Below are 15,007 nucleotides of genomic sequence, written 5' to 3' on the forward strand. Positions count from 1 at the left end.
AGAATGGGAGGGACCTTAACTGTTCAGAATCTTGCAGTGCCTCTGGGTCACGATTCTGAAATAAGCTCTTATTTGATATTAGTATAAAATCCACAAGCTATTCAGCTGACCCTGGACATATTTGAGGTTTAGTTTTTGAAGAAATTTCTGATTTAGTTCGCCTTCTTTTGATTTGTTTCTTGGACACTGACTGTAACTAAATTTTTTCACTTAATTCAATTTTTTAATAATGTTTGTTTTCCTGGCCTTTTTGGGTAACTCGAGCCTAAATTTTATCTGCAGTGTCTGAGCTTGGAGACTGCTGTTATCCTGGGATGCACTGAAATTGTGATGTGGGGTTTGGTCCAGAAATCAATGACACGAGCAAGCGCTTAGGCCTCAGAGCTAAGCTGGAGACTGATTTCAGCAAAACCATCTCTCCTCCATTTGCACACTCGTACGCGTCCCAGTGACCATCTCTCCTCCATTTGCACACTCATACGTGTCCCAGTGACCATCTCTCCTCCATTTGCACACTCGTACGTGTCCCAGTGACCATCTCTCCTCCATTTGCACACTCGTACGTGTCCCAGTGACCATCTCTCCTCCATTTGCACACTCATACGTGTCCCAGTGACCATCTCTCCTCCATTTGCACACTCGTACGTGTCCCAGTGGCTAGATCTGTGCCAGCAACGGGCAGGTGCACGTTCCCACTGCAAACACTTGGTGCAGATTATAGGGCTGCATTATTTTTTCCCTTTCACTCAGCCAGAATTGGCAGCAGAAGCTGTGTCTGAGGAAAGTATTGAAACTATTGGCTCCTCAGGGAGAGGGAGGAAAAACATATACCTGGTGCATTTCCCTCATTCTATCTTCGAGCCCTGCAGAGGAGTTGCATTCAGCGAAAGGCACTGGTCCCAACATGAAATGTCCAATTCACATACTTAAGCAGCTCAGTGCTATCCACTATTGATCTTGAGGTTATCTACTCTCAAGGCTTTGTCTTTTTTTTTTTTTTTTTTTTTTTAAATGTAGAAAGTTCAACCTAAATTTGTTTCTGGGTGACTTGTTTCTTGGGGATTGAGCCCCTAATGTTTTCCACCAGAAGACAGGTTGTAATTTCTGTTTTATCAAAGTCTTCTTGCCTCCAAAAGCCTCAGTGAGTGACTGGCCCTGTTCTCTTCTCTGGGTAGTTTCATTATAATAACTGTATTCCTAGAGAAACCCCTGAAAAAGTAGGCATGTGGCCTGAAAATTAACATGGCTGTTAATTTAAAAAAGGCTGCCATTGGTAGGCTCCATGAAGGATAGTGGCTGAAATGGGTATCTATAGGAGAATCCTAGATACGCTTTAGGGAGGATTCGTTTCTGACTTCACATGACATCAGGGATTGGTGTGGAGACTAGTGATTTTGTAATTTAACTTGATGATGTTTGCCCAGATTCTGAATGGTCCCTTGGAAGTAGAGCAGACGGCAGCCATCAGGTTCAGGCCTGTTTCAAATGAATGACTGCCCCTGTGTCTCGGCCTGACCACTGAATGTGGGGTTCTTAGGGGCATGGATAGGGCCCGGGAAGCATGGACGGGGCGGCCTGGAAGGGAGCGGGTGGAGGCCGGGACGCCCGGAGAGGGGGCTTCTCTGCAGCTGGCGGAGCGCTGCCCGCAGAGAGCCCTCGCTCGGCCGTGCCGTCGGGGCTGCCTCCGCTGAAGAGCCACCTTGCCCCAGGCCGCTGAGACGGCCTGCAGGTGACCACTGACCCGTGTGGGGCAGCAACGGCCGGTCCCCTAGCCCCACCTCGGGCGGCTGACGCCCGGCCCGGCTTCAGGTGCCTCCCCGCAGGCAGCCTTAGGCTTCCAGCTGTTTCTGCCCCCCAATCGCTCCTCCCTCTCTGCCCCCATCCCCTCCCGACTTCCCCCGACTTCCTTTCCTTCCAGATGTTGATCCCAAGATAAAAGTCGGAATGTTAAACTGAGAAGACAAACGCGGGTAGAATTTGGTTAGACGAGTGCTCTCTCCTCTGGGTGTCTGAGCTGGGGTTTGGGGCGACACCTGGCCCCCCTAGGACGGTGAGAACCGCAGGACTCCGTTCCGCTGGACGTCCCCGGTCCCCTGTCCCCTGGCGGGGCCCGCTCGCCCGCGCCCCCTGGGCCGGCGCGCTGGCGTCCTTCCCGGGCCATCTCCCCGCGCGGGCCGGGCGGTCGCCGAGCGCGGCGGGGCGGCAGCGGCCCCTCCGACGCTCTTCCCGGAGCGGCCTCCGGCGCGTGCTTCCCGGGGCGCAAAGGGCAGCTGGGACTGTCCCGCCCGGCCAGGGGAGCGGCCGGCCGCGGGGCTGGGTGGGGCAGAGGCCGGGCGCGGCTTCAGGGGCGCCCAGGAGCGAGGCGGAGCCCCCGAGCACCTCGCCGAGGGCCAGGGCAGCCGCGTGTTCAAGTGTCCCTTCCTCTGCAGGGTCCCCGTCCCCGCGCGAACCTCCAGGGCCGAGGGGCCGTGAGACCGACTTCAGGGGTCGCCGTCCAACTCGGCCTTCGGAGCGGAGGCCCCGGGGCGGGGAAGCGTGGGGTCCTCCCTGAACTTCCCGGCGTCCTGGGGGCGGGGGCGACCGGGCCGCAGGGTCCCCGGGATTTCGGGATGGTCCTGACGTGCGCAGGGGCGTGTAAAAGGTGCTGGTGAGAGGCTCGGCGGGCTCCCCGCTCCGCGCCGCCCTTCAGGGCCCCGGGCGTGTGCCCCGAGGGGAGAGGGCGGGGCCGGGGCGCCCGGGACGGGCGGAGGGGACGGGCCTCGGGACGGCGGGGAGGAGGGGAGGGCGCGGTGCCGGCGCGCGCTGGAGCCCCGCGGCCCGGCGAGCGGCAGGCCCGCCCCACCCCGGGAGCCGGGAGCCGGGAGCCGGGGCGGCGGGCGGGGCTGGGGCGCAGGGGCCGAGCGGCCGCGGAGCGGGGGCCCCTGAGGAGGGAGGAGCGCGCGCGGGCTGAAAGTGGGGAAAGGCGCGCGGGCGGGCGCCCTGGCCCTGCGGGCACGGGCGCGGGAGCGGGGCGGCGGAGCTGGGCGGCGGCGCGGGCCGAGGAGCCGAGCCGCGGGAGGAGGGGCAGGCGGAGGCGCGGGGAGCGCGTTTGGGGCGCCGCGGCGGGGAGGGTGGCGGCCGCCGGTGCGCGCGGGGCGCTGTGTGTGCGCGCTCCGCGGCTCGGGGAGGAAGATGGCCCAGAAGGGAAAGTTGGGGTGACGCGGGCGGCCCCCGGAGGCTCAGCGGGAGGCGCCGTGGCGAGCCCGACGGAGCGGCTTCCAGACAGGCCGGGGGGTGCGCAGTCCCCGCGCCGCCGCCGAAGCGCCCGCCCCCTCACTGCAGGTGGCCGCGGGCGCGCTGGGTCACGGCACCCGGGGCGCGGACGGGCGCGCGGGGGAGCCCGGCCAAGGGATGGGCTGCGCCCCCAGCATCCACGTTTCGCAGAGCGGCGTGATCTACTGTCGGGACTCGGACGAGTCCAACTCGCCCCACCACCCCGCCGGCGCGTCGCAGGGCCCCGCGGAGCCCCCGCCCGGCCTCCTGGTCCAGACCGACGCCGCCGACGCCGCGCCCCGGGGCCGGCCGCCCGGGCCCCCCGCCGCCCGGGTCCGCAGGGTCCGCGCCGAGCGGGGCAGCGGCGGCAGCGCGGGCTCCGCGGCCCGGGCGGCGACCACCTGCGGGGGCCGGCGGCGCCACTGCTGCGGCAGCGCGGAGGCCGAGACGCAGACCAGCTACTCCAGCGGCAAGGTGAGCGGGCTCGGCGCTGCGGGGCGCGGCGGCCTGGCGGGGCCGGGCTGTCACTGAGGAGGAGTTTACTTTCCATCCGTGCGGGTGCCGAGGGCCCCGGAAACCTGGGCAGAAAAGAGCCCTGCGGGGGTCCGGGCAGCCGGCTCGGGGGCGCCGCGCGGAGCGGGGCTGGCGGGCTCCTCCAGGGCGGAGCCGGACCCCGCTAGTGCCGGACAGGGGCGCGTGTCCCCGCGTCGGGCCTGGGGCCTGTGCCTGCGTGGGGCGGACCGGTGCGAGGACACCCGGTGCCTCGGACTCGGAGGAAACCGGCCCAGCTGCACGGGCCGTAGGCGCAGGCCCTGGGGATCTGTGACTGAAAGAGGGGGTCTGTGTTATGCGGGAGCCGCAGGGAGAGAAGCGGAGTGGAACCTGTTGTTTGTCCCTCGATTGGGCTGGCCGCGTCCTGGACCTCACCGAGAGAACCTGCTTGACTTGGGGGGTCCGCGGGGCCGGGCGCGGGGACTTGGTCTCCAGGGCAGTGCCGCTGTCTGAAGATGAACGCTCCGCGCGGACATCTCGCCTTTCAGGAGGGTGGACCTGTGAGGAGGGGCCGAACATTGTTTAATGATTAACGCAGTCACTAGATATTAGTGAGTGGCAGAAGAAAAATGATTATTTTAATAGTGCCCTTCCGTATGTTCCCAAAATACTAAGTTAAATCCAAGAGGGTTTTCATTGTGTAAATCTGGCCGCTGGGCCTTCTATCCATGTAGCGGACAGGATGACTGTGGCAGTCCTATTGTGCGGAGGGAAAATGCATCTCCGTGACTCTTAATGTTGGGTAGAATCACAGCTTTTCCGTGGCCGGTGGATTACCAGGAGCCGTTCCGTTGATTACACACAATGGTACATTTAATGCTTGAACAGTTTCAACACTTGGTCTACTGTGAGGAGCCTTCTAGTCTCCACTGGACAGTCAGCTCCCAGTGGGGGGGTGAAGAGAGGGTGGGCTTGTGCTGGCTTCAGTCTGGAAGACCAAAAGCTTCTTTTTGTGAACTTATTTTAGCAGCATCTGATTTTGTAACATGAAGCTTAACTGATGCTTATTTATGGTTGTAGGGCTTCTCTGGTAATAATTATATATGTGATATGATAGTATAATCATTATAATAAAAAACACCATTTGTTGAGCAGCTACTATAGGCCAGATATAAGCTTTCTCTTCTAGTTTTTGAATGTTAACCATGTGATGATAGAATTTCCAAAGACTAGAGACCTGGATGCATGACATACAGCCTACCCATTGAGCATTTGTCATAGAGGCATGTGCAGAACACTGTGTTTTTCTTTTGTAAAGTTTTGTGGGGGTTTGTTGGTGGTGATGGTTAACACACTGGTTCGTATAAAGTTGGCATTAGGAGAAATTTCAGGGGAATAAAATTTTATTTTTGGTGAAATAATTAAACTGGGATGTTACCTATAAAGACATCTTCTTGTTAAAAAGGAAATTGGAAGACATGAGGCCGTAGTTCAGAATGGTGACAAATTATGAACTTTGAAACTTTTTTTGGTTGCTGCAGAGAAATTGTGTATTTTGCCTTCCAGAGTAGCAGGGTTCCCAATTTAGTACTTGGCAACTCTAGCTACCCCATGTTTGTTCAATGAAAGGAAGAATAATGAATGAATTCATTCCCTATGTTTTAATATTTCCCTCAAGAGGCTACTTAGAGACCAACTGGAGTAAAAACTGGAGGGAAAGTGAGTCCCAATTATTAGCAGCTAGTATAAACTTGTATAAACATCATTGCTACTTGGCTGAAGTGCTAAAAGGCTTGACCTGGATTGGAATTTAACTCACTTTGCTTTATCAACAAGATTTCTAAATAAGAGCTTAATTCATTCCAAGCTATTACTAGGAATGTTGGGAATGAAACTGTTGGTTTAGTGATTCAGCACTAATTTGCATGTGTAGATCACAGAAACTATAGATTTGAAGTTAAATACGAGACCAAAATTATTATTTATACAAATCCTACAGAATGATTATTGCAGAATTGCTGTAATATATTTAATAGTATCCTTTTAGTGTTGGGATTTAGTGTTGGGATTCAGTGTTATTTATTTTTCAATCTTCACATGTTCCATACTCTTTTGTGGTTAAGGTAATTTTATTAAAATTTTGCTTTTATTTCTCTTTAGAATAAGAAGTCTTATACTTAAGAGTCTAAAACAGTTGCTGGTCATGACCTCCACTGCCCCCCTTTCCTAAAATTGTGAATGGAAAAGTAAAGTCTTTGCTATTTGGTCCTCTTTACAGCGGTGGGTTATAATAGTGGTTTTTTTTTAAATTTCCTCTATGTACATCAATTATAAGCCATATCCTCATTATTTACTTGGTCTCCGGCATTCCCCAGAGTACAAAAATGTGTACTTGATCTCTCTTTCTCTCTTTTCTGGCAATAATTCATCTCGTTAAGCTTTTAGAATGATGAAGCATTATGATGTCAAATATGATGTCAACAGGAACCTTCCTGAATACCTAATTTACAAAAAAACCCCACATTAATAATTCATATGCAGTACAATGGTATTGTGTGGGTTTCCATTTCTGGTAAGAAGTTAGATTTGTCTCCCAATTGCTGTAAAAATGCAACTTCCTAGCAATTTGTCCCCCTCTTGTTTGCCTTTTTAAAAATAGTACTCCAACAGGAGAATCCTGCAGAATACTCACTCCTCATGTTTTTCCAGTTTTGTGATTCTTGTTCAGAAATCCTCAGAGGAGATGGTTGAACCTCTCTCTGGGAAGATCCAGGGTTTCTTACAAGTCTTTTCTTATACCGGCTGTTGCAGCCAGGGAGGCGTCCGAGACCAGGCAGCCAGTTGTAGAAAAGTCTTTATTAACACATACAGTCAGTCAGCTGGCAGCCGTGTCTATTAACTGTTTTGTGGATCGGGCACAGAAGATTGTCAGTTTCAAAATGATTTTGTGCTGATAGGCAGCGTCGCCAGTTCCCCCTTCTCCTCCATTCGTCATGTGGATTTATGCATTTAGCCAGCATTTATGCCAGGCTCTAGGGGTTCAGGGAATATCCGTGGAGCAGAGCCTGATGAGGATGGTGAATCTCTCGCAAAAGGGTGTATGTAAGCCAATGACTAATTACTTCTGTATTATCCATCCCGTGGCCTCCCAGAATTAACTGTATGTAAAGGGAAAATCAATAGATATTTTTCTGACCTTGTGGTAAATGATTTATGAGATTTTTATTTGGAGGAGGGGTAGAACTGTTTTGAAACTAAATCTTTAGTGTGCATGAGAATCACTTGGAAGTCTTGTTACAATGCAGATTCTGCCCCAAACCCCAGTTTCTGATTAGTAGATCTTCGGTGGGGCCTGAGGATTTGGATTTTAACAAGCTTCCAAAGATGCTTGTGTTGTTGGTCTGGGGGACCACACTTTGAGAACCACTGCTTTTAAATGCACTAAATTGACTGTTGACAGATGAATTAGGTGGAGCCACCTCTAGCAGAGCGTATAGCACCACATTGCATGCATTTGGGGTAATAGTTATAGCTCTGCCTTCACCTTAGTTTACTTTTATATGGGCCACCTCCATCTCCATTCATGAAGTCCAACTCTGAGCCTCCAAGGCTGGCTGGGTAGTCTGTAAGGGGGCGAGTGCCGGACTGTGTGGCCCACTCTGGGTTCTTGAGGTTCGACTTCCCCTCAGCACCCACCGGGGTTGGCAGGTGCCGGTGTTGTGCTTTGCCATCGGGGTGCCTCCTGTGCCTCTGCCCTGCTGGAGCCGTGCCTGCGACGTGGGAAGTTGCCAGACGAAGGAGGAGCTATAAACGAGGCTAATGTGCCGTGGTATAGACTCGTGTTCAGGCCTCAGCTCTTGGCATTCTGGCTAGACCTGTGCACCATTATTTTTAACAGAGCATAAGGGTTAGTAAGCCCAAGCCAATCTTGCACGTTGATTTAGTAAAACTCAACTTTACTTTCTGCCATAGCTCATTTTATCACAATTTAGTCCCTCCCATTTCCCAACACAGTAATCACGGTGAGCAAATTTTCTTAATTTTCTTTAGTAGTTACATTACTTTTTAAGGACTACCAGATAATTCTCCCTTTTGACTTTGTTAAATAAGTCCTCAAAATAGACAGTAACATAGTGCAAGCTGCTCACTTTTCAGGGATGATACTTCTCTTCTCAAATCCCACTCTGCTGACTACCAGGCGGGACAGGCCATGCTGGTGAGGGCAGGGCAGATCTTGTGGCACCAGGCTGGTGAAGGGTTAAGGCCAGGAATCAGAATAGAAAGAGGGGTGAGCCCTGCAGAACCAGGTGGGAAGACAGAGTCCAGAGTCTGGAAAGCCAGCAGAGTTGGGGAGGAGCAGGTGACTACTTTGGGGCCAGGTGGGCAAGTAAAATCTGGAATTGAGGGACTCGGCAAAGGTGACAGCTGTTGAACCAGGTTGAGACTTCTGATTGGGGAACAGAAGCTATTCACTTCATTCTATTTGGGGCTCTCCTCTGAGTGTGAAGAGCTCGGGGACTGCAGGAGACACCAGTGACCAATCAGAGAGCTACAAGTAAAGCCTGCACCTAGGTGAGGCAAAACTAACCAACCAGGCCTTCCTCACACCCGATCAGACAGTGTCTGAACAGGAGACAGATTGCATATCCACAAGAGTTGAGTTGAAAATGAATCTAATGACTACTTCAGAAGTGTTAGCAGGATGAAAGAAAGTCATCCAATGATGCTGAAGCACCCTAAGACTAGAAAGAGGAACCTAGAAAAGGCAACAGGAGGGAATGGTTATGGGAGCCCGAGAAACCAAACCGACAGGATAGGGAAGACCCCAGACGCTGTGGTCTTATGGAGCAGCCCGGTGATTGGAGGCCTGTGGCCTGGCAGGGGAGCCAAGGGAGTAAATACTTCCCATTCTACTGTCCTCCCTCTCGTCCTCTCCAGCCACGCTGGAACCTCCTCTGGCCAAACACAGCTGGAAGCCAGAGGGCCGGGGAGCCCATTGATGGAGGCTTTCAAGAGCCGGGCGGAGAGTGTCCTGACCATACCCTGGAAGCCCCTCTGTAACAACTGTTTAAGATGTTTGCCATCATTAGAGATACCCTGGTAAGCTCAAATTGAGATGAGCAGTTTTGATGGTTGTTTAAAATAATGACTTTTTAATGGCCAAATTATTGTTTATGTTTCTTGTTTTGACTAATGATATAAAAATATGTGCTGTTATCTTGTTTGGAGACCTCTAAGTTATTGCTGAAAACAAATCCTCCTCTTCAGTTCACTCTCCACCCTGACTGCTCAGACTTTTCTTAGTCAGCTCCAGCTGCCTTAACAGACCACTACGAACAGGGTGACTTAAACAACAGACCTCTATTTCTCACTTTTCAAGGCTGGGAAGTGCAAGGATCAAGGTAGCCGGCAGGTTCTGTGCCTGTGAGTGCACTCTTCCTGGCCTGAGATGGCCATCTTGTGTGTCTCCACATAGCAGAGAGCAAGCAAGTTCTGGTCTCTCTTTCTCCTCTTACAAGGACACTAATCCCATCATGGGGCCCCACCCTCCCAATCTCACCTAAACCTAATTACCTCCCAAAGGTCTCACCTGCAGATACCATCAGGGTTAGGGCTTCAACATAGGAATTTTGTGGGACACAAAAATTCAGTCCATGACAGACACGTTCCTATCATTTCCGCTGCCCCTTCCCACGGCCCTCTGTCCCCATGACCTCAAAGCCCAGAGCTAGGGGCAGGGTGAGGAAGGAAAGCCCTTCTCGTAAATGGGAAGTTCCCTAAATGGGTTACCAACTTATTCAGCTTATTACATTTTTGCTCAATTTGTACTTTCCTGCTCTCTACACCTCTCTACAATCTCAAAAAGTTAATAAAAGTTACTATATGTTTATAGGCTGATATTTTCTATAAAGAATATATTTAAAACATTTTAATATTCAAATGTGTTCAAGAGTTTATTTTTAAAAAACAGGTGTTGCCCGGCCGGGCGTGGCTCAGCAGTTGAGCGTCGACCTAGGATCCAGGCGATCGGGGTTCGATTCCCAGTCAGGGCACATGCCCGGGTTGCGGGCTTGATCGATGACTCTCTCATCATTGATGTTTCTGTCTCTCTCTCTCCCTCTCCTTTCCTCTCTCTGAAATCAATAAAGATATATTTAAAACAAAACAAAACAAAACAGGTGTTAACCTTTATCCTACAGTGGAAGTCTTAGTAGTTTGTATATTTCAATGCAAAACACTGCTTTGTAACAAGTTGCCGTGTAGGTTCACGTAGATTTTGTTGTTGCCAGCTTCTTCGCCATTTTTTCTTCTTTCGTTGCCAGATAAAAGCCAGCTCTCACTCTGGATTTTGATGTTTTACTTTACCGTCAACTTCTTTCGCCTCCTTTCTGCCTCCTTGGGGACGGTGCACAGGAAGATAGTGTAGAAGCATGTGATTGCTATAATAAAAATCAGGAGACATGTTTACTTTTGGATACTCCATCAATGGAAGAAAGAATACTTTGTGGTTATCTCTTGTTTCCAAGGCAATTCATATTTTCATGTATGGTTTTCACATTTTGCAACAAGGCGTGTGGAATAGATATAAGAATATTACCTGTTGTTTAAGTCTTTGCTATTCGCAGAGCACTTTTTGTACATTGTTTCACCTAATGTACAAAAACCACTATGAACTACAAATTATTATTCCCATTTTACAAATGAGGAAACAAGGCTGCAAGAGGTGGAATAAATTGCTCAAGGTGAGGGCTGGATGAATACATGGTTGTCTGAATCCAACTTGAAGGTTCTTACCCAACAAGCTTTACTTCTGTTCACACAGGCCTGAGGGCCCAGGGCTGGCCCTGGACCTGCACAGTTACATATGGCAGAGGGGCTAAACAGATGGCAGGGGAGCAGTCGGGGGGGCCTTGTGGGTGAGGTTTTTCCTCTTACATATCCATTGTCACCCCTCTGTTAGCTTGAACTGGAGCATTGTTTTGAAATGAGTGGAGAATGTAAAATGCATACAAAGTTGGAGTAGCTTTGTCAAAACATGTCATTATTTTCACTGAACACAGTACTTGGCACATTGTAAGTATCATACAAAGATTAGATGCTAATAATCCCATGGTTGCTATTATTTCTGTTTTGGTAATTAAAATGAGATTTTGGTTATTTGCATTTAGATATATATTTTTTTAATTTATCTTTATTGTTGAGAGTATTACAGGTGTCCCATTTTTCCCCCAAATTGACCCCCTCCACTTCACTCCCACCCCCTCCCCAGGACTTCACCCTGTTATTAACTGTGTCCATGGGTTATGCATATATGCATATAACTTCTTTGGTTAATCTCTTCCCACCCTCCACCGCCTTCCCTCTTTCCTCTGAAATATGATGGTCTGTTGCATGCGTCAATGTCTCTGGATCTATTTAGTTCATCAGATTCTTTTGTTCATTAGCTTCTTCTTAAAGAAGACCCTTCAACATTTCCTGTAGTGCTGGTCTGGTGGTGATGAACTCCTTTAGCTTTTCCTTGTCTGAGAAGTTCTTTATCTGACCTTCAGTTCTAAATGATAGCTTTGCTGGGTAGAGCAATCTTGGTTGTAGTTCCATGTTTTTCATCACTTTGAATATTTCTTGCCACTCCCTTCTGGCTTGCAAGGTTTCTGTTGAGCAATCAGCTGACAGTCGTATGGGTGCTCCCTTGTAGGTAACTAACTGCTTTTCTCTTGCTGCTTTTAAGATTCTCTCTTTGTCTTTAAACTTTGGCATTTTAGCTATGATGTGTCCTGCTGTGGGCCTCTTTGGGTTCCTCTTGTTTGGGACCCTCTGTGCTTACTGGACTTGTAAGTCTATTTCTTTCCCCAAGTAGGGGAAGTTTTCTATCATTATTTTTTCAAATGGGTTTTCAATTTCTTGGTCTCTTTCTTCCCCTTCTGGCACCCCAATAATACGAATGTTGGGCGCTTGAAGTTCTCCCAGAGGCTCCTTTAACTATCTTCACATTTCTGGATTCTTTTTTCTTTTTGCTCTCCTGGTTGGGTGTTTTTTGTTTCCTCATGTTCCAAATTGTGGATTTGATTCTCAGCGTCCTCTACTGTTGATTCCATGTCAATTATTCTTCATTTCAGTTCCTGTAGCCTTCATTTCAAATTGGTACTTTATTATGTTATCGATTTTCTCAGTTATTTCCCTAATAGTCTGCTTAAACATCCTTATAAACAAAATCCTAAACTCTGTATCTGTTAGCTTGCTTGGATCTATTTCATTTAGTTCCTTTTCTAGAGATTTTTTTGTTCTTTCCTTTGTGACATGTTTCTTTGCCTCCACGTTTTGGCTGCTTCCAGGTGTTTGTTTCTGTGTATTAGGTAGAGCTGCTATGTCTCCTGGAATTTGTAGAGTGGCTTTGTGTAGTAGGTGTCCTGTAGGGTCCAGTGGCTCAGCCTCCCCAGTCACCTGAGCTGGGCCTTCTGGGTGCTCCCCTGTGTGGGCTGTGTGCACTGTCCTGTTGTAGTTGAGCCTTGGTTGCTGTTGGCATCACTGGGAGGAATTGACCCCCAGGCCAATCGGCTGTGAGGACCAGCTGCAACTACAGCCAAAGAGCTGCTGTGCTGGAGACACCCCCATGGATCAGGATTTACTTCATTGGAGCTTTGGTGTTCCCCAAGTGTGCCCCTTGAGTGTCACTCATGGATGTGGTAGGGTTGTAATCCAGCGTGGTCGAGTCTGACCACCAGGTGCACTGTCTCTGGGGCCTCCCGGGGGGTGCAAAGTCAGCCTATGCCAGTGCCGTGCCCAGGGCCACCCAGCATGAGCTACACAGCAAACCGTAGTTGGCTGCTACTTGTGCTGGGCTTGGAGGTGTCCAGGAGAGGCCAAGCTATGAGCCAATGCAGGCTGCCGCTAGTGCCAGGCCTGGGGCTGCTTATCCAGCCGTGTGGGGCAGCTGCTGCTTGTTTGAGAGATTTTAGGAAAGTCCTAAGCATGAGGCTCACGAGGCCACTTGCACAGAAAAGCCCCTGGAAATGGCCTGGATGAGCTGCAGGTGGGGAGGGGCGGGGCCAAAGGTGGGAGTCAGGTGCTGGCGATTCAAACATGACGCCTGCCTGCCGGCTGTGTGCGGGGAGGACTCGCCACAGGAGCCATGGCCTCCGCCAGCCCTTCTGCCCGGGAGGAAGCCGCCCTCCAGCTCTCACCCGGATCTCAGGCAGGTCAGTTCCTCCCCGAGTGTCCCAGGCCCTTTCAGGCTGCTGCCCGGCGCTGGGCTCAGAGGGAGCGTCCGAGTGAGTCCGTGCCGGGCCCTTTAGAGGAGCTGCTGGGGCTCCCGAAGCCTCCGCGACCCTCAGCGACAGTCCCCGCTGGTTTCACAGCCCGAAGCTGTGGGGGCGTCTCTTCCCGGCCCTGGAGCCCTGGGCTGGGGGCCTGCTGTGGGGCTGGGACCCCTCGCTCCTCCGGGAAACTTCCACCGCCAAGATGGGCTTAACCCACGGCACTTGGTGTGGGCCTGTGTCCGGGTCTTCGATTCAGCCCCAATCCGCCCGCGTCTCCTCCCCTCCTCCCAGTCTCGATGCTTCTTCAGCTCCCTGGTTGTGGGGCTTCTGTGCAGCCAGATCTCAGGGGCCTCTGAGTGACAGTGGTTCTGTGTTTTAGTTGTAATGTTGATGTGGTTGGGGGAGGCGGCGGGTGCAGGTTTTCCCTACGCCGCCACCTTGTTTCTCTCTAGATATTTTTGAAAGGTAATTTTTTTATTATTGGGAAATGTACCCAACTTTCAAGTGGATTGATTTGGCGAATGTAGGTGGCTGACTAGATTTACGAAGAAGACATGTGCATCATCCTGAAGCTTCAGGGTATTTCTGAAGCAGACACGGTAAAATCTTGCTGGTAGGACGCCCAGGATGGAGTTTGAGTCCATGACGGCTGGGCCTGCGCAGCTTCTCTCCGGAGGTTAGGGCGTCAGTGTTAACTTGGGGCGGCCCCATGTGGAACATTCTTCCTCGGTGTAACCCTGTGACCTGAAGCCTTGGTCTATAATTGGGCTTAAGGCCATTCTGCTTAGGCTCTGTTGTTTTGTATTCCTGCATTTCAGGTGCTGTCAGAGGTACTGTATGGTTAGAAGAATGACACACTGAGTACAAGGGCCTTTTTCCCTCAAGGGGAAGGCGTGATGATTGGCTACAGGGACTCAGTTGCCTGTGTGAGCCACAGAACTGAGAGAAGACCCTGAGTTTTGGAAAGTTTTATAGGAAGACACATGAGAGACTTTTAGCAACCTGCCACACAGGCTGACATGTATAAAAAGAAAAGTGCTGTTTTCTGACATCAGAACCACAAATAATAGCAAAGCTCTGGACCTGGAAGGGAATGATTCATTCAGGCAGGTGGGCTCTGTCCACTCCAGGTTCCTGCAGAGAGAGCCTCGAGCAAGAGCAGTGGCCAAATTGAGAGGAAAGTACCCGTCCAAGCAGGCAAGGACCTTCAGGGTGCAAACATCACCCTCCGGTGGTCTTTGCGCCACATGAGACTTGTCTTCACTTTCAGCTTAAGAAACTGATGGACAGTCTTTGCTTAGAAACTGGGGACTGTGAGGAAAGCAAAAGCCATTCCAGTGGTCGATGCTTCAGAAACTTCAGTAGTGTTCTGAGCTGAGCCTTGGCTGGAACTAAAAGTTTCTCTTTTCTCCACAGTCTCATAGAAACTCTGGCTGCTCTATCTCCCCTCCAGAGCTCCCTCAAGCAAGAGTAATAGCCAACCCAACCATGGCCAAATAAAGACAAGAGCAAAAGGTCAGCTTTGTCAATGGCTGGGCTAGCCCTGATTAATGTCTCCCAGACTCCATCATGTGCATGTGCAGACACACGCTTGCACACGCACACACGTGCACACACACACTCACACGCTCCCGCATCCTGCTATGGGAAGTGGTTCTGGGACAGAGGCTTAGGCACACAATTTTGCATGAGGCTTTCCGCCTTCTTCCCTCTGAATCTGTAAGGCTGTGTCTGCAAAGCCAGTTCCCTAAGCCATGGGACCCCCTCCCAGGCATTCCTGTCCCTGTGGTCAGTCTCTCTGTGCATCTCCTCAGTCACACGTGGAACCCACTGTGAGCGTTCCAAAGGATGCCTTTGCAAAGGGCCTTTCTAGGATGCTGATCATAGGAGCTTCATCTCTTTCGGACGAGCTGGAGAGGGCCAGGCAGTGTGGGCCAGCATTCTCACCCTGTAATGGCAGTGGCAGGCAGGAGTGTGCAGGCCCATCCGCCCCTCCCCTTTGCTTG

The 15,007-nt window shown here is 51.1% G+C and overlaps 1 protein-coding gene across 2 annotated transcripts in view; it reads left to right on the top strand.

Moving 5' to 3' along the window:
• Window positions 1-3,390: 3,390 nt before the first annotated feature.
• PDE8B (phosphodiesterase 8B) overlaps window positions 3,391-15,007 on the top strand; it is a 169,907-nt gene continuing 158,290 nt past the window's right edge. For both annotated transcript variants that reach the window (XM_087815421.1, XM_087815422.1), the window contains exon 1: window positions 3,391-3,726. In XM_087815421.1, coding sequence (XP_087671547.1) covers window positions 3,391-3,726 — 336 coding nt within the window. The remainder of the gene's footprint in view (window positions 3,727-15,007) is intronic.

The sequence above is a fragment of the Miniopterus natalensis genome, chromosome 3 (genome assembly GCF_054644295.1).
Source record: "Miniopterus natalensis isolate mMinNat1 chromosome 3, mMinNat1.hap1, whole genome shotgun sequence".
Classification (NCBI taxonomy): domain Eukaryota; kingdom Metazoa; phylum Chordata; class Mammalia; order Chiroptera; family Miniopteridae; genus Miniopterus; species Miniopterus natalensis.